This window comes from Aegilops tauschii, chromosome 2 (genome assembly GCF_002575655.3).
Source record: "Aegilops tauschii subsp. strangulata cultivar AL8/78 chromosome 2, Aet v6.0, whole genome shotgun sequence".
NCBI lineage: Eukaryota > Viridiplantae > Streptophyta > Magnoliopsida > Poales > Poaceae > Aegilops > Aegilops tauschii.
Genome location: NC_053036.3, coordinates 12,323,588 through 12,345,149, shown reverse-complemented (window position 1 = coordinate 12,345,149; position 21,562 = coordinate 12,323,588). Strand labels below are relative to the sequence as shown.

The following is a 21,562-nucleotide window of genomic DNA, read 5'->3' as shown; positions in this document are numbered from 1 at the left end:
GCTACGTCTCTACGACGTTCGGACGCCAAACGGAGCGCATCGCCTCAGGTGAGGGAGCAGTAACATGCCTCGCGCCAGATCCAAGCGCCATTTGGGATGACGTTATGGATTCCCGCTAAATCGAGTTCGACCGTTGGCTGGCGTTCTCCTCGCTGGCGTGGCGGAGTGCAATGCGGACAGGCATCTCCTTCTCCAGCCCGACTTGGATGACGTCCCAGTTCACAGATTAGGTGACGGAGGACTCGGATCCGCTACTCACCATGCAGGAGAAGGCCAGAGATTGCCTAAAGTGAGCTTGGGGTGGAGGGGAGTGGTGTGGAGTGGCTAGGGTTTGGTCCGACAAACGGATGGGGATGAATATATGTGGGGTCGGGGTGGGCCAGTGTGGGTCGGATCCGACGTGGTAGATGCGCCTGGGCGTGCCTAGATGTCCTCATCTCCGTCCTAAATTTTTGCTGGATATGAGGTGTGCCGGTCAGTCCGGGTGTTTAGGGCCGGTATGAGAAGCTCCACAGAGTTGTTTTTCTTTTCTTGATAAGTTAGTGACCGGGCTGTCTGTCCGGGCGTTTGAGGCGGGTATGAGGCGCTCGGCTGTAGATAATAGATGGTTGTGTGCATCAATGGGATAGAGGCCGGAAAATTGCAAATCTTTATATGCCCGTGACACTCTGAAATGAGAAGGATTTCCATAAAACTTTTAAGGTTCCTTCTCAGCTGCAAAGTTTGAATGAAGGAAAGACTCCATGTGAGCTAGATCAGCAAAGGCCTTCTCTGACTATGCCAATTGGAAGAGCTCATGGAGATGATCAAGTGAAGAACGTCTCTAACTGAGTGGCTAACATTCACTTACTTTGCTTTGTATCATTTTGTCTAACCAAAAGAAGGTGGACTCTTCAGACTGAATGGTATATATGGCCACGTGGGGCAATGAAAGGAGTCACTAACTGAATAAATAATTATTATATACGTCAAGGATGCTGGCTCCCCGTCTGTCCTATAAATACCCGCAGAACTAACCAGCAAAGATGCACCAAGCAAGAGTGTCTTCAAACACAACTGCTAAAACATCTGTCCATTACCGACTAGTTCCACAAATTGCCTTCTATCCTACTTCATATAACACCCTGACCAGCTCATGCAATATGGCCCTTGGTACTCTGGTTATCATTGCCACCATGCTGGTGTATTTTCTCCTGAGAAATAAAAGAGTGCTATTGTCCCAGAAGCAACGGGGGCGACGAGGCAGGCTGCCCCCGGGGCCTGCGGTGCTGCCCATCATCGGTAACATGCATCAGGTGATTCTGAACAAGCCGGCAGTATTCCGATGGATCCATGGCCTGCTCAAGGAGATGAACACAGACATCATGTGCCTCCGTCTCGGAGCTACTCATGTCATTGTTGTGACATGTCCACAGATCGCCTCTGAGGTACTACGAAAAAATGATGAAGTTTTTGCCTCCCGTCCCACCACCTTCGCCTCGGGCATATTCAGCTTCGGGTACAAGGGCTCCATCTTCTCACCACACGGAGACCAGTGGAAGAAGATGAGACGCGTCCTCACTGTTGAGATCCTCGCATCGTCCATGGAGCGAAAGCTCCACCACCTCCGGAAAGAGGAGTACGAGCACCTTGTGAGGTACATTAATAAAACTCATTGCAGCGACATGGCATGTCCAGGCAACATTGTCAACATCCGTCATGTAACCCAACACTTCGTTGGTAACATGATAAGAAGGCTTGTGTTCGGTAAAAGATACTTCAATGACCTACTAGCTTCATCCACTAGTGGGCCTGGACACGATGAGGTGGCACATGTTGCCGCTCTCTTCACAGCCCTCAACCATCTCTACAGCTTTTGTGTGTCCGACTACTTCCCTGCCCTCATTGGCCTCGACCTGGATGGACATGAAAAGGTTTCCAAGGATGCCATGCAAACAATCAACCGGTTGCATGATCCTATTATAGAGGAGCGGATGCGTGAAAGGTCATCCACTCTTGAGAAAGGGCCCCGAGACTTTTTGGACGTTCTGGTTCATCTTAAAGATGCAGAGGGACAACCAATGCTTTCCCTAGAAGACATTAGAGCACAAACAGCGGTTAGTATGTCATCTTAACATCAATAAAAAGTTCATTCATTGTTCTTCGATCCATTTTATCCGTGCATTGACCTTTTCTGTTGCGTTATACTGATTACTTTATTTATTCTCAAATCTATGGATGTAGGAAATGATGTTTGCCGCAGTCGATAACCCATCTAATGCGGTTGAGTGGGCACTCGCTGAGATGATGAACATGCCAGAGATCATGCAAAAAGCAACCGAGGAACTCGATGCTGTCGTCGGTAAATATAGACTGGTGGAAGAGTCTGACATTCCTCAGCTAAACTATCTCAAATCGTGCATCCGGGAGGCCTTCCGTTTACACCCATACCATGCTCTTAACGTACCCCATGTCGCCATGGCGGACACAACTGTTGCTGGCTACACCATCCCCAAGGATAGCCACATACTTTTAAGCCGGCTTGGACTTGGCCGCAATCCCAAGATCTGGACTGAACCGTTGGAGTTTCAGCCTGAGAGGCATTTGAACACTGCGAATGTACTTCTCACTGATCCAGGCCTACGTTTCATTTCATTCAGCAGTGGGAGGAGGGGTTGTCCTGGGATTTCACTTGGTACCTCCATGACAATGATGTTGTTCGCAAGGATGTTGCAGGGATTCACTTGGACAAAGCTTCCCGGCGTTAAGAGTATCAGTCTGCAAGAAGGCAACGTGAGCCTTGCACTAGCTGAACCCCTTGTTCTGCAAGCTACACCACGGTTGGCTGCACATCTCTATATATGATCCAATTAAATAGATTTAATACCCGTTTTCTTATTTATGTATCAATAAAATGTATCTGGAACTAGTGTATGTTACATGTTTCTGGCGCTACGTTCGGTTCTCTTGTAATGTTATGACACTGCATGTGTGTAGAAACAAAGAAGCAATCGGTGGTTGCATCACTAATATAATGTGTGTATTTATCATTATGTAAAACAAAACCTCTGTATTTTCCATTATGGTGTACCATGCAAATAATCCTTGGAATTGCACAAAAGTTTTATGTTTATGTTGTATACACGCCTGGCTGTACAATTGTGTGCCCAGCTTTGACCTCGTCTTACCATTATGTCATCCATGCATTAATATGTTCTGTATTGCCAACTTGTTGTTCTATGAACTAAGTTTTTTGTATTCTATTAACTAGGGTTTCTTTTGTTGTGAGAAAGCTTTTCTTCTGAGATATAAAAGTTGTATCACGATGCATTTTAGTAGAAAGAAACTTAACACAATGATTAAGGATCCGGGAAAGGTTCGCCATCACCGAAAGGGCGAAAAAAATGGAAAATGCTCATCCTAATCAGGCTCAGCGCCCGGTTCATTTCCCTTTGAAACAACCAAAATTCTGAAGAACTAGACTGCGGCAGATTCTGCTTAGAGCATCTCCAGCCGCGCCCCCAACAGGCCCTCCCCAGGCGATTTTCCCGCGCCGGCGCCCAAAAAATGCCCCAGTCGCGTCCTCAAGATGCCGAATTCCGCCGGCTCGGCCCTTTTTGGGCCCGGCGATCGCAGGCCGAACTCGGGGCACTGGGGGGCGCTCGGGGGCTCCGGCGCATAGCAAAAGCACAACTGAGGCCACACTGCCAGGCGAAAAGTCAGGCCGACCGTCCAGATTCGCCTCCGACCCCCCCCCCTCGGCCGCCACCCTGCCGATCCCGGTGCCGTCCAGCACCCACCACAGCTAGATAGGCCATTCCCCGCCGGAAAAAGAGAACAGGTTTCGCCGAGGCAGCCTCCCCACCGCCGTCCGGGCGGCTTTTCCGACGTTCCGGCCGCGCTGGGGCTGTACACTGTCCGGTGTGCGCCCACCTTGCTCGCAAGGTGTTCGGCGATTTGTCTGCCCGGCCCGGCGATGGACTCGGACGACGAGGAGGCGCTCGCGGCGTTGCTAGAGGAGGAAGCCAAAGCCGACGTCCAGGAGCAGGAGCATCTCATGGTGCTCACCGCCCTCGCCGGCCTGCTCGTGAGCCATGAAAAGCCGCGGCGAGGTGGCTCGGTGCCGGGGCGGGTGAAAGCAAAGAACTGACATCGTCTGGAAGGCTACTGCATGCTCAACTCCGACTACTTCGTCGACGCTCCATTGCAGGCAGAGAAAGCTTTTCCTCAGGATTGTGAATTCCATCCGGGAGTTCGATAGCTACTTCAAGTGCAAGAAGGATTGCACCGGCACACTTGGATTCACCTCAATCCAGAAGTGCACAACAGCTATGAGGATGCTTGCATACAGAGCTCTCGGTGATTCACTCGACGACTATGGGCACATGGCCGAGTCCACCACCATTGAGTGTTTCTACAAGTTCTGCAGGGCAGTGGTGGCAGTGTTTGGACCGCAATACTTGCGAACACCCAATGCGGAAGACACTGTTCGGATCCTAGGACAGAATGCAGGAAGAGGATTTCCTGGGATGCTTGGAAGCATCGACTGCATGCATTGAAAATGAAAGAACTGTCCATTTGCTTGGCAGGGGTTGTACAAAGGCGCCAAGGCGGTTGCAGTGTGGTACTTGAGGCAGTGGCCACACATGATCTCTGAATTTGGCACTCTTTCTTTGGGATGCCAGGAACTCACAATGACATCAACGTCCTACAGTGCTCCCTTGTCTTTGCCAAGCTTGTTGAAGGTCATTCTCCTCCAATGAACTTCGAGGTCAATGGGCGGCACTACAACAAGGGGTACTACCTAGCTGATGGCATCTATCCGATATGGTCGACATTTGTGAAGACTATCTCAAACCCTGTGCCAGGAGGCAAGAACGCCTTCTTTGCGAAGGTTCAGGAGGCTTGCAGGAAGGATGCCGAGCGGGCATTTGGTGTGCTCCAATCCCGATTTGCTGTTGTCCGGTACCCTGCTTAGACCTAGTCAAAAGATCAAATGTGGGAGATCATGACTTGCTGTGTCATCTTGCACAACATGATCATTGAGAGCGAGCAGGAAGAGCTAGTGTTTGACACAGAACCATATTACAGGCAGGGTCCTCTTGCCCACGTTGATCACCAGCTACCGGCAACCTGGACTGCCTACCTCAATATGCGTCAGGAGATCCGAGACCCACAGGTGCATCAACAACTGTAACACGATCTGGTGCAGCACCTATGGAGGCTCAAGGGCGACGCCGGGAACGACGTGTGATGAAATATGAGTTTTTATTTGTTGAACTATATAATTTGTATTGAACTATTTGTTGTTGAGCTATTTGATTTCTATTGATTTTTTATGATGAACTATGGAGGCAAAAAATTATTTATGGAGAATTCACGCTGAAACACGCCGAACTGTGCCGAATATGGGCCGATTCGCGCCGATATCGGGCCATTTTTTTATGAGAGTGGGCCGAGTAATGGGCCGAAATCGGCGCCTGGGGTCGACGGCTGGGTGCCCAACCGCCCCCAGAGCCGATTTTGCCGCCGGCTCGCCCCTAGGTGGCGATTTTTATGCCTCCTGGGGGGCCAATGGCTGGAGATGCTCTTAATAATCAAGTGAAACAGGTTGTCCAAAGAGATGGCTTGGTGCTTGAAAATGATGCGAGAATTCTTATTTTGGAAGTAATTTTTTAGTTTTCGTATGTTCAATGAATTGTATTTTGCAGGATAGTGTATTGTCAGGCTAGTGGTTATTGTTGATAATGCTACGAGTAAGTTCTTATTGTTTGGTTTGTACTGTCAGCTTTTCGTTTATTGCTGCAGGTTCTTCATTTCAATTATTTCACTTCATTTCATCAGTGCAACAACAAAGACAGAAAGAAAAATTTATTGCTGAATTAGACGGGCAAAGTTGCTATAGTAATTACACTTTTCGGCATAAACTGCAAATTAGTCTAAAGAACAGAATCGTCGTTATCCACAGGCATTTATGGAATAGACTATCTACCTGTGGCATAGATCATATCATACATCGTACAAGTTGCATCCATGTAATGAATTCTATATCTAGTACTCCCTCCATTTCTTTAGTCTGCATATAAGATTTGATGAAAGTCAAACTTTGTTAACTTTGACTAAGTTTATAGAAAAAAATATCAAGCTTCACAATATGAAATCAATATTGTTAGATGCATCATGAAATTAATTTTCATACCTTATAGCTTTAGTATTGTAGATGTTGATATTCTTTTCTACAAAATTGGTCAAACTTTACAAAGTTTGACTTTGACCAAATCTTATATGCAAACTAAAAAGTAACGGAAGGAGTATTACAAAAGGAAAAAAAAAGATCAGTTTTAAGTAGACTATATAATAGGTGGAGATAGAGTTTCCAAGTTCATATTGTACCAATCTGCTTGTTTTTCTTTTAGGTAGCATGATATTCATTGCTTTACTAACTAGGGAATTAAAAAAGTGATTGTTCCTAAAGTATTTTCAGTTTTTTCTCAATTTTCTTAGATTAATTGTGCATTTTTTTTGAAATTTATTTTTCTTTTAATCATTAATTTCATATTATAAAAATGTGATAAGTTTTAATTTTGCTGGAAATTATAATCTATTTTTTATTGTTTTCTAAACACTTATGACCTTTCGGTTTATGTCTGTCTCTTTTAAAAGAAAAATTGTCCGGCAGATAGTCAGACCTGCAAATCCGTTGGAATGCAATTTTTATCAGTTGTTGATTTATTTTATGTGTTTTCAAGAATTTGGTTATCTATATATTTCATTATGCCCAATGATCTGCCATGTGTTCTGCTGATGATCTAGTCGATGGTGAATTATGAATCCCTAATCCAATTGTGCAGCCATATTAACACCAAATACAAAATAGTACATGTCTCCGGGGAAAGGGCAGGTCTGAGACTGGGACTCCCAGCCACCTCATTTCAGAAATAACTCCAACTGAGTTTAGAGCTAGCCAAGCTCGAGTTTTATTTGTTTTACAAGTTCTCTTTATTAGTTTCATTAACTTTAAAAATATGCAGAGACGATGTTTATAAATCATATGCATATATGTATCTCAAAAGGTACTTTTGAAATATGTAATTTTGTTGATTTGAGAAATATGCTATTATAAAATTTGGCTGGCTGATATAGTTGATGGTGGATTTATTAATTCCTGTTTATAGCCTGCAGACGCGGAGAATGGATAGTCACGCACTTTTGCTAGATTTAATTTCCAATGTGCTCTTTGGGGTTCCGATAAGAAAAGTTCTCGTGTTCGATGCTGTCATGGTCTCCTATGTTAAGTTACATACCATCATGCTATCCTGGAGTAGTTTTCCATAAAAGGCGCCTTTATTGACTCATAATATGGCATCTAGGAGATACGTACAATGAGTACACACCAGATCTCTGCATGGTTAAGATGTACATCACGGCGATCGACGTCTTCTGGTCTATATCGATGACCTCCCAGTCATTGCTTTTACATGTTCCCTGGTTTAAACAAGTTTGATCCGCTGCGGCAACGAGCTTTGTTTATCACGTGTGGTTGGTGGATGCATGACGAAGAAGACTCTGGTACCCTGAAGGGTTGGATGTATTTTTCAATTTTATAAGAGTGTTCTGGTAAGGGTTTGTGTTACTTAATATATGGCCGGTGGCCTTTTCGGAAAAGAAAATAAAAGATGCACACGGCCGACACCCGGTTCCAGTAGGCTTATTTATTTTTCCATACTTGATTACTGGTTGTACCGGTGGTGTTGCTTTACCAAGAAAGCTGGACGAAACCCTAGTTTCTGAAAAATACCTATCCCTTTTAACACCAAAATAGATCATACTCCCTTCGTTCCTTAATATAAGTCTTTGTAGAGATTCCACTATAGACTACATAAATGGGCGACATCACAAAAGGCAAGATGGTGATACATGCAGCAAACCATCTAACCAAAGCAGGGCCGAGGACGATGCATGGACACGTACTGAAGGCGAGATGGATGAGACCACCACCGGGCTGGGCGAAATTGAACGTAGATGGATCCTGCATGCATGGAGAGAGCACAGGTGGAGCTGGAATGGTACTCAGGGATGAGTTGGGTGCATTTATATTTTCCTCCAGCCGCTATCTTCGATCCTGCTGGTCTCCTTTACAGGCGGAGCTAGCTGCATGCCTAGAAGGAATACCCCTAGCACTTGCACACACTAAGAATGACTTGATCATAGAAATGGATTGCAAGGAAGGGGTAGAGCAGCTTAATTGCTTGGGCACTAGTCGCTCGTCCGTTGCTGGACTGGTGGCGGAGATAAATAGCCTGGTGCATGGAGTCCGAAGGCACAGATTTGTGCATGTAGGGAGATCATGCAATGCTGCCGCACATTGCATGGCGCAGCTCGGACGTGGTTTGCAGCGCGCACAGCTATTTGGTTTGGTTCAGGGCCAGATGGTTTATGTAAGATTTGTGAAAACGAGTGTAGCCACATTCATTAATTAATATATACTCGTTTCACCCGCAAAAAAAATGGCGATGAATTGTTGCTCTCTCATGATTTCTAATTAAACTCCACTCCCCGGGCGCTCCAACGGCAGAAGGGTGGGGAGGGGGAACCTCGGATCTGGCTGTCCAATGTGAAAATAGGGTGTGGACTTGCGTGTAAGGCGGTGCCATGGTTGGGGCAGCAGTCCCGACGCGTATGAAAATAATGTCCACCCAATCCTTGCTCCACCTCAACGACGGCTCACCAGGCTTCAGCGCTGAAGGACCAGTGGATTTTTGGCCTGGTGTTGCTGTGGGGGCGGCGGCCGCAGCAGTACCGTTGGCTGTTTTGTCCTCGAGTTTCGTCCGCGTCCTGACAGCGGCTTATGCAGCATCACCAGGAAGCCTCGAGAGTTTGTGCAAGCTTTGGGTGGCTAGCTTGTTTGTTTTCAACATAGGGAGCAACGACGGTGTGCCGTCTTCTGGTGCTTCTACGTCAGCTTGGTCAGCGTCGAGGCTCTAAACTCCAAGACTTCGAATCTGGCGACTACGACTTCATCTCCAAAATGTTGTGCGTTAGACTACAACGCTCGCCCGAATCTAGCAGTGCGGAGGCTACCGGAGCAGCTGCGGCGGCGCACCATCGGCCCATCTAGGAGACTGGAAGAGTGAGGTACCCTAGGGACCTAGTTGTAATATCTTTTCTTTTATGGTTGTCTTGTGCTGTTTGATCTGTGGCTAAAGATCTGAGGGTCTTTTCGATTTTTCTTCAAAAATAAATCATACTATGCAACCTGATTTTTTATAAACATAATGTTTTCTAATAGTTTCTAGCTTATACTAATTTCCCAAAATTTAGGATATTTTATGTTTGTCCCTTTTGTTTGCATCGGATGGGCTGTATGGTGTGCAATTCTTGTCAGGGTACCAAGATGTAGCCGGGGAATTGATAGTTAGGTTCGAAAATCACTTGCTTGGCTGATCACACCACTTTGATGAAGATCAAGGACGATGATCAACTGTGCAAATAATTTCATGATGTTTTTTATGCGTGAGAAACCATGCAAATAACCAGAGGTAATACAAATTACAACAGACCCATGGACCACCTAGCGATGATTATAAGCACTGGAGCGAGCCGAAGGCTCTCCACCATCATCGCCCCTCCCTCACCGAAGCCGGAAAACCTTATTGTACTAGACAGTCGGGAAGTCGTCGTGCTAAGGCCCCATAGGATCAGCGCACTAGAGCAACAACCATCGCCGATGAAAAAAGTCATAGGTCAGGAGGATCAAACATGTACACACCCAAACAAAGACAAATGAAGACAGGATCCAAACATATCCATTGAAGACTAGCATCGACCGAATGCCCTGAGATCCGATGAATACACACCTCCACACATCACCCGATGACGCTAGACGCACCATCGGGATGGGGACAGAATGTGCGAGATATTATTTCTACTAAGGGACATTGTCACCGCCACATAGTCACAAACAAGACGTTGAGCCTAACAAGAACGAGAACAGGGTCGGCGGGGGGCTAAGATCCTCCACACCTCCATATCCCTAAGGACATCGAAGACGGGGCAGACCGGTGGCGGTGCGGTCGGGAGGAGGAAAGTCTAGGGTATTTTTCTTGTCGAGGAGGAAAGAGAATAATTTCATGATGTTGATCATGTCATTTTCATTAAGTAGATGGGGGCAACAAAGAATGCTATATCACTTGAAAGTTTTAAGTGGAGACTGGTCATTGAAAGCTATAAAGTGATTCATCTCTATTCAAGTTTTTAGACACTACCCATACTCTTTCCATTATTTTATTTTTTAAAATTTATGACGCAAGCTAGTGTAAACTAGAATTAATTCGACTAAGTATTAGACTCCTCAACTAAATTTGCTAATAAAGGCTTTCTTCTAGATGACTTGGCCAAAGTAAAGCTAGGCATTAGCATTTGCTGTAATTTCTATCTACATTAATTTTCCAGGTAAACAAATGCATCGGTGTTCTTTGAGTACCTGTTTTAAGTGAGCACTAACTCCAAATTTCAAGATTAAACATTACGTTCCTCATGGATATTTCTTGCTCATGCACGATTAAGAGTTAAGCTTGGGAAAACTTGATGAAAGGATCTCACACCCTTTGTTTTCAAAGTTGTATCTTGATATTCTCAGGAATGTTCTTGGATTATCCCTTTAAGTTTTCTATGAATGAGTAATTCATTGCGAGATGCCCAAATCTGATATTTATTTTGTATTTCATTATAGATATGCCTGAATAGGTAAATATTATCATATGTCCATAATAAACTCATGAAATAGAAAATTTTCATATGTGGTACATCACCACACGAGCATCCTAAAGTAACGATGACCACCGGTACTACGTTTGCTGCCACAAGCCCTAATACGCATGATTGACATCTATTTAAGGAAGATAGGAGGCCTGTAAATGGCTTGCCATTCCTAGTCAACGAGCTTTGTGAAGTCTACCATTCCATAGTAGGCACTCTATCAAAGGTCCCCATAATTATTGACATCAGCGTAGCCACCTCCATTTAGGTCAAGCCCTAGTACTCCATCTATCGAATTAGACTAGTATAAAAAACGAGCATTAGAGGTGATAGACAAAGATTATTCCCATAGCTAAAACCTCTAGTCGTGTAACATCCCACTTTTCCAATTTAGGATGTTAATAGAAGCATAGCACTTGCATATCATTGTTTCATGCAATTTGAAATTTTCAAAATGGTTTCCAACTCAAACAGAAGCGAAGATATGATTTCTTGAAAGTAATGTTGCACTACCTTGGATTGGAGCCATAACAAATTTAGCAAAAAAAGTGACTATTTTATTTGGACCGGTCGACATCATCCTGATAACCCACTACTAGAAAAAGGCCTGTTAGTGGCGCACCTATTTTTGCCATTAATGGCGCACTATAGGTGCGCCACTATTATCACGCCATTAGTAATTGTTAGTAATGGCGCACATTTGGTGCGCTATTACTATCACAGAGGTGCGCCATTACTATCTGACTTAGTAATGGCGCACCACATAGAAGTGCGCCATCACTAACAAAAAAATTTCAATTTTTTTTCAGAATATTTAAAAAAAATAATTTTTTTTCATTTTTTTCTTAATCTCGGGTCAATATGCTTAATCTCAAATCAAATCGCACTCCGTGGTCAAACTTCCAGAAAGGTCACCCATCCTCACACTACTCCAGCCCAAGCACGCTTAACTTCAAAGTTCTACCCAACCCTAGCACCAGCTCACTTAACAAGCACTTGTTGATATATCTAGCATATCAATCCTATTAAAACTTGTTGATGTCTAGGATTTTGTTCATGTTCATAAGTGTGATGAAATTTTGAAAAAATATTTCGAACTTCCGTTCATATTACGTATCATATTTTGAAAAAAATCCAAAAATATTTCGAAACTAATTTTTTTCTGTTACTAGTGGCGCACGCGCCACTACTAAGTTAATTTTTTTTCCATTTTCCCCTCATCTAGATCTTAAAAGCCCCGTATCTTTTATTCTGTTAGGTTTTTGGGGATTCTAAAAATCTTCAACGGGGTTTCCCCGATTGAATTTGGATGTAACTTTTCAAGTAGATGATTTTTCATATAAAAAACTTTTTAATCCGAGTTCGTATGCAAAAGTTATGCCCATTTTACAAATTCCAGAGAGATTTTGCAAATAAAGTCGAAATTCATATTTGTAAATTTTCCCAACAACTAGACCACATATCACATGGAAAACTTATTTTCTTTTATTTTTTTGACATTTCATCATTTTCTTTATTTTTTTTAAAACTGAAAATGCGGTCCAGGGGGGAGGGTGTGCATTTGAAAGTGAATAATGGCGCACCTTCACAAAGTGAGCCATTACTATGTGTACCTCTTGGTCAAAACCTTAGTAATGGCGCACTTTGTATAGGTGCGCCATTACTAAGTTTGACATAGTAATGGCGCACCTATGCAAAGTGCGCCATTACTAAGTTTGACCAAGTTTTGACCCAGTCATACACATAGTAATGACGTACTTTGTGAAGGTGCGCCATTACTATGTCAACTTAGTAATGGCCCACCTATACAAAGTGCGCCATTACTATGTGTATGCATGGGTCAAACCTTGGTCAAACTTAGTAATGTCGCACTTTTCACCAGGTGCGCCATTAGTAATATGGTCATTAATGGCGCACCTATAACCGGTGCGCCACTGCTATATAGCAGTGGCGCACCACATACATGATGCGCCATTAATGTCCATATTAACTATAGCCGTTTTCGTAGTAGTGACCCAAATCCCGGCCCACATAGCCTTTAGGCCTATAGCCTATTAAATCGCTCGAGCTTTGTCAAAGCGAAGGCAACGACAGCCCTACCATACATAAGCTGCTCGGTCTTACCCACTACTAGGAGACTCCTTATAGGTGGGGTCACATTAGTGGTGGGCAGGCTGAGTGCCCAGTCACTTTATTTTTGCCAAATACCAGTGGAGAGTGCAACAAGATACACGCCATTGGTATTAAGTTGTCTGTGGTGAGCGCAAATTCCTGCACGCCACTCGTTTCTGGACACAGGTTATCCATGCACCAACAATACTAGTCGCGGATACCACACACTTGCCCGCCACTGGTAGTTAGATCGGCAGTGGTTGGAGGTATACCAGTGGCAAGCGCCATCCTTTGCCCGCCACTGCTCAAACTTGTAGGTATTTTGTTGAATTTCATGTTTTATATTTTATTAGGTTAGTGATTTGTGACCTTGTTATTGTATGGAAAATGATTTGAACACTGTAGGTTTCATTATCTGCTATATTTTGGACATTTAATTAATAAATTTGAATTTAATTAGATATAATTCAAATTTTAATTGCAACTATACATTTTGAAATTAATTTCAAAAGATTGGAATAAAATCATAATTAAGGTATTTATGTCTAATGAACATTTTTATGGTACTTCCATATATAATTATGTGTCAAAATTGAAACTCACAACTTAATTATAATTATGTAAAATTGTTTTCTATTTAGAAAAACAGTGTTGTCTGAAACCTATGAAACTTTGCATGATGTCATGGCAGGTGTAGTGTGTGGTTCAATTTTTTTTAGAATATTAGAAAATGCCAGATGATGTAGATGATGCAGATTTTTTTTAAGCAGCTCGAGTACAAGTTCAAGCTTGGATCATTTTAGTCTGGTTCGGGCCAACACAAACTGAGTTTAAAGTAAGCCAAATTCGAGTTCTGTTTTAATTTCAGATTTACATGACTCCAGTATCTTTCAAGAAATGCAGATTATATATATGCTACGATTGAAATTAGCTACACATTTGTACCACCCGCAAAAAAAAACTACACATTTGTACATGTTTCCAGGGCAACTCGACTGGGACCCACGACCAACCTTAGCTCGTCTTCTAGCTGTGAGCCTGTGAGTAACTATCAGTCATGTCACTGGCCGGTCTTCAATGGCTTGGCGACATATGACCATGTGCTCTGTCAAGAAGAATCAAAGCAACCACGCTCACTCGATCGCGCGCGTTAATTTGTGGTAGTCGGGAGGACGTGCGAGAATGTCACATTTTCATTTCACACTGTGTGTGTGGGTGGTGGGGGGAGGGGGGGGGGGGGGGACGTAATGGCTCGCTTGATGATTGCTATGTAAGTATATGTAGTCCGACCATGTACTGCAGACAGGCAGCTTGTGTGTGTGGATCCAGTTTAATCTCGATTAAGCCTATTTATGGTCTAACAGTTCCCTTTAATAATTTTTTTTAAAAGAAAATGAAATATTGAGCTAGCTAAAACTAACTAGACAGGACTTGCACGTGTCGCTTGTTTGCCAATAACATCCCTAGATTTAAACCAGTGTGTGTAGACGAGAGAAGAGAAGATTCAACGCAACCACAGCCGCACGATCGAGAGTTGATTTGTGGCTGTTGAGAGAGAGTGCGTACGACGTTGTCACATCTGCTGTACATATATCACACGAGATACCCCCCCCCCTCCCTCCTGCGGGCACTGATACGGAAACTTGGAAAGTGAGAGACAGAGAGTGGCATATAAGATGCTTTGAAAAGGAGCAAGAGAGAGACATATGTCTTTTTATTGAGATATGTCCAAGCAAACCTCTCACCGACGATGGTACAACAAAACGTTGGGTGCATACACTACTAGGGAAAACCTTATGGTTTAGCAGTAGCGCGGCCTTTATAACCGCGCTGCTGATAAAGTCATAGTAATAGCGCTCTGTTTATGGAACGCGCTACTGCTAATTATCGCTATTTTTGAAACTGACCACATGGCGGGCCCCACTTAGCAGTAGCGCGTGAGGCGTAAGCGTGCTGCTGCTACGTTAGTAGCAGTAGCGCGTTTTATGACCAACGCTACTGCTAAGCCGCAGCATATACCACCTTTTTCCCTCCCCATCCTCTCTTCCTCACTTTCCCCTACCTCCCACCTCCTCTCTCCCTAACTTTGCTTCTTCCTCACTACTCCCCCCCCATTACTCTCCTTCTTCTACCTACCTTTCTCTCTCTTTATTACTCCTAGCTAACTTACACCACCTCCATTAATGCCCCTCCACTAGATAAAGTCGTCTCCTTCCCTAACTAGCTTGGTAGATCTACCCATTTAATGAAGTGACCTATGTACCTTCCTAACTAGATCTAGCCATCTCAAGAAGTAAGATTTGTCCACTTTTGATCATTCCCTAGGTGTGTGGTGACATCGATCAACATCATCATCACCGTGCTCGATCTCGAGATAGGTGATTAAAAATTTGTGCTTTTGAAAGAATGGAAATATGTGTATGTGTACGATATGACATAATCGCGTGATATGATAGAAATTGTGTGTGTGGCTTGAGTTGCTGCCGAATTGTGCTTGAGTTGCCTATGTTTTGCCGAAATGTCAATTTATTTCCATTTCGGCAAATTTAGGGCAAACTCTATATGTCCTATATTTTTAGGTAAGGTCATGCCGAATTTTTGTATGACTTTGATGCAAGCACGCATTTTTTTAATCAATTTGCTTATTATTACCGTGCAGGCGTTCATGATGCTCAGTGGAACGATGGTGGACAGGTGGTTGCGGTCGGCGGTGCAGGACATGAAAGAAAATAACCTGACAGAGGTTTTATGTCCGTGTCAAAGATGCAAAGGAATAGTTTGGCTCGACCCCTATGACGATGGTCGTGTCGAAGCGCACCTACTCATGACTGGTTTCATGGATGGCTATACTCGGTGGATAATTGAAGATGAGGATGATGATGTTGAGGACGCCACGGGAAGGCAATGACGACACGGGGCAAGACGAAGAGATGATCGATAATGGCGGCGGGGAAGAGGTCGTACATGGCGGCGGAGAAGGGGCCGGACATGGCAGGGGAGAAGGGGCCAGACATGGTGACAGAGAAGGGGCCGGATATGGCGGCGGAGAGAATGTGGACTCCAAGCCGCAGAGTTCGTCGGTACTAAGTTCAATCGTGCGGGACCCTCATGTTCAAGCACTGCTTCGCAAGGAGACGAGTACTGAGAGAGCTGCTTCTAGAGAGGAGGCTAAGCTGCAGCAACTGGTGGTAGACTCGAACACTCCATTGTATGATGGTTGCAATCCTAAGGTGACCCGCTTGAGTTTCATGCTCCAACTCTTGAAGACGAAGGCTAAAAATAAATGGGCCGACACTAGCCTCGATGAGCATCTCAAGTACCTAAAGGATGTTCTTCCCGCAGGGAATCTATGTCCTACTAGTGTGGATGAGGCCAAGAAGATCGTGTGCCCTCTTGATCTGCCGCACGTTAGATACCATGCATGCATCAACGATTGCATAATTTATCGGAAGGAGGACGAGGAAAAAACAAGCTGTCCGGTGTGCAATGCTTCTCGATACAAGAAGGCTGGGAAGAAATCTCCCCAGAAAGTCGTATGGTACTTACCGATCACTCCCCGTCTCCAGCGGTATTTCATAGATCCCAAGGAAGCAAAGCTCATGCGCTGGCACGCGGAGAGGAAGAAGCCAGACGATGGAGATGATCTGAAGCTGAGACACGTCAAGGATGGAAGCCAGTGGAGAGCGTTCAACGGTTTTTATCGGTATTTCGAATGTGATGCAAGGAACATCGTGCTCGGCGCGTGTACCAATGGCATGAATCCATTTGGAAACCAGAACACCAACAACAGCACATGGCCCATGTTTGTATGGATGTACAACCTCCCCCTTGGCTGTGCATGAAGTCGAAGTACATTCACATGAGCATGCTGATTCAAGGGCCGAAACAACCGGGAAATAATATTAATCTGTATTTGGGGCTACTTCAAGAGGAGTTAGACACATTATGGAAAACACCGGCCAAGACATGGGACGCCAGCAAAGGCAGGTATTTCTACATGAGAGCCGCGCTGATCACGACGATGCATGACTCTCTCGGTTACGGATGTCGCATGCCAGGTGTTCCATGGATATTGCGGATGCACGCAGTGCATGGATGATACGACGTCTCAGCAGCTAACATCAAGGAAAGAGGGCGGGTCTGGGAAAATCGTGTACATGGGGCATCAAAGATGGCTCGAGAAGGACGGCCCGTGGAGAAACTGTGGAGATCTATTCAATGGTCACGCTAAGCGTCGAGGACCTCCACGTAAGCGGAGCGGCACCGAAATCGATGAGTTGTTGAAAAACTGAGAACAGTGCCCCGCACCGGGAAAGACGATGAAAATGGCGCCGGAGCCGCTGCTGAAGGTTGGGAAGACGAGGTCTGTGTTCTGGGACTTGGAGTACTGGCACAAACTCGACACACCTAATTGCCTTGATCAAATGCATATCTGTAAGAATATCCTTGAGAGCTTGCTCACGACATAGATGAACATGCCGGATAAGACCAAGGATGGGCCGAAGGCAAGAAAAGACTTGCAAGATTTGGAAATCAGGGAAGATCTGCACATGCCGCCCCATAAAAAGTTAGACGAGATAGAGATAGAGGCGCGGGAGAAGAAGGGCAAAAAAGTAAAGGAAGAGGATTATTGCCCCCCTCCTTGCTTCACTTTAAGTCCGGCTGAGATTGATCAATTCTTTAAGTGCCTTACCGGAGTCAAAGTTAGTTCCGGTTACTGTGGCAAGATAAGCAGATATCTAGACACGAACAAGAAAAGGTTCAGCGGGATGAAGTCCCATGACTGTCATGTGATGATGATGCAGATACTACCTGTTGCCCTTAGAGGGATAATGGACAAGCACGTCCGTGACACGCTTATTGGTCTCTGCAACTTTTTTGGCGTCATCTCTCGGAAGTCGATCAGTGTGAAGCAGCTTCGAAGGCTACATGAAGAGATCGTTGTGATACTGAATGATCTTGAGATGTACTTCCCGCCCGCATTCTTTGACGTCATGGTGCATCTCTGTGTCCATATTGTGGACGACATAATAGACCTGGGGCCGTCATTCCTGCACAACATGATGCTGTTTGAGAGGATGAATGGGATCATCAAAGGATTCGTTCGTAACATGTCCCGTCCGGATGGAAGCATCGTCCAGGGATATTTGACACAAGAGTGCATCTCTTTCTGCGAGAATTTTCTATATAGTGCGGACCAGCCACCTGGTGTTGGTGTTGGTTTGCCCGTTAACAAGCACGATGGGAGGCTCGAAGGAGAAGATCACTCCAACAGTCGCAGGGAACTGCACGTGGCATACTCAGATCGACGCAACGACTTTGACAGAGCAAACTTGGTAGTGCTACAACACCTGGACGAGGTAGATCCTTTCGTGGCACTACACAAATAAATTATCGCAAAGAAGTATCATGACCGGGGGGTATGCAGGATGGTCGCCGAAGTTACTAGAGAGCACAACTCCACTTTATTGCATTGGTTCAACGAGCATATTATTGCTAATCCCCCGGAAGAGGGCTCTAAGGACGGATTGCTCATATACGCCTTAGCACATGGCCCCTCGCCCAACCTTGTCACCTATCAGGCATACGATATCAACGGATACACGTTATACACGGAGGCCAAAGATATGGACAGTGATGATCAGAACTCAGGGGTGATGATGGAATGCATGACTGGCAGCGACAACGACACAACTAAGAGATTTTATGGAAGGGTCGAGGACATCTGGGAGCTTGACTACTCTGGACTGCACAACGCGACGATGTTCCGTGTCAGATGGGCTAAGAATGTCGAAAGAGAAAACTGGTATTTCACTACCATGACTATACCCGACGCCAAGAGCGCTAACGTGAACGCTATCGCAAAAAACAAGCCATGGGTACACGCTAAGCACGTGACAGAATACTTCTTCATAACCGACCCGTTCAATCCCAGCCGTGTTGTCGTGAGGAGAGGCAAAATGAACATCATTAAAATGGATGGAGTCGCCAACGAAGAAGACTACGACCAGTACGGCAACCCAATGAGGGAAGATGACGATGACGATGAAGTATATGTCAAAAGAAGAATCAATACTAATTACCTAAGAAAGATCATACTCCATGGAAAAGGAAAAGTCACAATGAGGGGCTCAATTATTCTTCAACGAACAAGAAGGGAAAGAAGCTCACTCAAAAACGAAAACTTCAACGCTGAGGAACCGTACGTTATCGGTCAAATGATGTAATATATATGTTCCTATTTTGTGTACACACTTGGCCATTATGCATTGGTGAAATGATGTAATATATATGTTCCTATTTTGTATACATATTTAACCGTCAAATGATGCAATATATATCGCCTTAGTTATATACATTGTATCACCTTCCCTTCGTTCACTGCTCTCAGAAAAAAGGAAAAGAAAAGAAAAAAGAAAAGGGAGAGAAAATAAAGGAAAAGAAAATAGAAGAAACAAACAGGAAAACTGCTACATGTACTGGCTATAGCAGTAGCGCTTTCTACACAAAAATGCTATAGCTATCTGTAATAGCAGTAGCGTTCTGACAAAAATGCTATAGCTATCTGTAATAGCAGTAACGCATTCTGTGCAAAAGCGCTATAGTTATCTGTAATAGCAGTAGCGCGGTCTGTGCAAAAGCGCTATAGCGCGTTTGTCCGGAACGCGCTACTGCTACCTCGACTTAACCCCCAAAATCCTCACTCTCTCTGCTTCTTCCCGCCTCTGCTTTTCCTCCAAATCCCCTCTCTCTCTTCCCCCGTGTCGTCGCCGCCGAAGCCCTGCCCTCGCCGTGCCCCTGCGCTCGCCCCCGACCCCGGCGCTCGCCCCCGTCTCCCCCGACCCCGGCGACCCTCGGTGCCGTGCCATCTCCCCCGACCCCGCCTCGCCTCGCTGTCGCACCATATCCCCCGACCCCATCTTTCTCTCTCTCTGCCCTCTGTAAGTCATCTCCCCTCCCCTCTTCCTTGCTATTTAGTGCTAGTTAGTATGAAATAGTATGAACCCTAGGCTATTTTTTAGTGTAAGAAAAAATAGAATTGATTATATAGGTTTCTTGCATTTTTTTGTTAAAGCAATTGTTGTTATTTAAATTTTATAGTGCTAGTTAGTTAATTAGAATTAGTATGAATCCTAGGACAGATTAGTTAAAGCAACTGTTGCTATTTAAATTTTTTAGTTAAAGCAATTGTTGCTATTTAAAAAAACAGAATTTGAAGTGGACGGATTAGTTAAAGCAACTGTTGCTATTTAATTTTTTTTAGTTAAATCAATTGTTGCTATTTAAAAAAATAGAATTTGAAGTGGACAGATTAGTTCTATATTTTAGAAAAACATGACTTCTTGCATTTTTCTTCAAGTTCTATATTTTTCTTCCTTTTATATGCAAATTTGAAGTGGACATGTGATATGTGGACATGTGATTTGGACATGTCATATTTGGAATTTGGACATGTGATGTGCAGGGTAAATGATCCGAGTGGCCTATGTTTTGCCGGAATGTTGATTCATTTCCGTTCTGGTGAATTTGAAGCGCTCAATATGTCCACTTTTAGCAAAGGTCATGTGATAACCCACAAGTGTAGGGGATCAATTGTAGCCTCTTTCGATAAGTAAGAGTGTCGAACCCAACGAGGAGCTAAAGGCAGAACAAATATTCCCTCAAGTTCTATCGACCACCGATACAACTCTACGCACGCTTGACGTTCGCTTTACCTAGAACAAGTATGAAGCTAGAAGAACTTTGTAGGTGTTGTTGGAAAGGTTTGCAAGATAATAAAGAGCGCGTAAATAAAAAGTAGGGGCTGTTTAGATAAAGAAGCAACAAATTAAATATAGCGAGTGTGGAAAAGTGGTGGTAGGAGTTGTGAAATTGTCCCTAAGCAATTGACTACTTTACTAGACCGATAGCAAGTTTTATGTGGAAGAGGCATAAGCTAACATACTTTCTCTTCTTGGATCTTATGCACTTATGATTGGAACTCTAGCAAGCATCCGCAACTACTAAAGATCATTAAGGTAAAACCCAACCATAGCATTAAAGCATCAAGTCCTCTTTATCCCATACGCCACAACCCCCTTACTCGGGTTTATGCTTCTGTCACTCAAGCAACCCACTATAAGCGAATCATGAACGTATTGCAACACCCTACAGCGGGGATCCCTCACGCTTACGCGACACGGAGGGCACAATAGGACAACAACATAACCACAAGCAAATTTAACCAATCATAGCAATTCACCAATCACCGGTAGGACAACAAAAACCTACTCAGACATCATAGGATGGCAACACATCATTGGATAATAATATGAAGCATAAAGCACCATGTTCAAGTAGAGAGTACAGCGGGTTGCGGGGGAGTGGACCGCTGAATATAGACGGGGGAAGGTGATGGAGATGTTGGTGAAGATGATGGAGGTGTTGGTGTAGATCGCGGTGATGATGATGACCCCCGGCGGCGTTCCAGCGCCACCGGAAGCAAGGGGGAGAGAGCCCCCCTTATTCTTCTTCTTCCTTGACCTTCTCCCTAGATGGGAGAAGGGTTTCCCCTCTGGTCCTTGGCTCCCATGGTGTGGGAGGGGCGAGAGCCCCTCCGAGATTGGATCTGTCTCTCTGTCTCTCTCTGTTTCTGCGTTCTGGGATTCTGCCCTTTCATCGTTTCTTTTATATCCGGAGATCCGTAACTCCGATTGGATTGAAACTTTCGCCC

The 21,562-nt window shown here is 44.5% G+C and overlaps 1 protein-coding gene across 1 annotated transcript; it reads left to right on the top strand.

Moving 5' to 3' along the window:
- Positions 1–1,142: 1,142 nt before the first annotated feature.
- LOC109773764 (tyrosine N-monooxygenase-like) lies at positions 1,143–2,844 on the top strand. The gene is made up of 3 exons (XM_020332479.3): positions 1,143–1,636; positions 1,754–2,096; positions 2,224–2,844. Exons 1-3 carry the CDS (start codon positions 1,143–1,145, stop codon positions 2,842–2,844), a joined length of 1,458 nt encoding a protein of 485 aa, XP_020188068.3.
- The last annotated feature ends 18,718 nt before the right edge of the window (positions 2,845–21,562 follow it).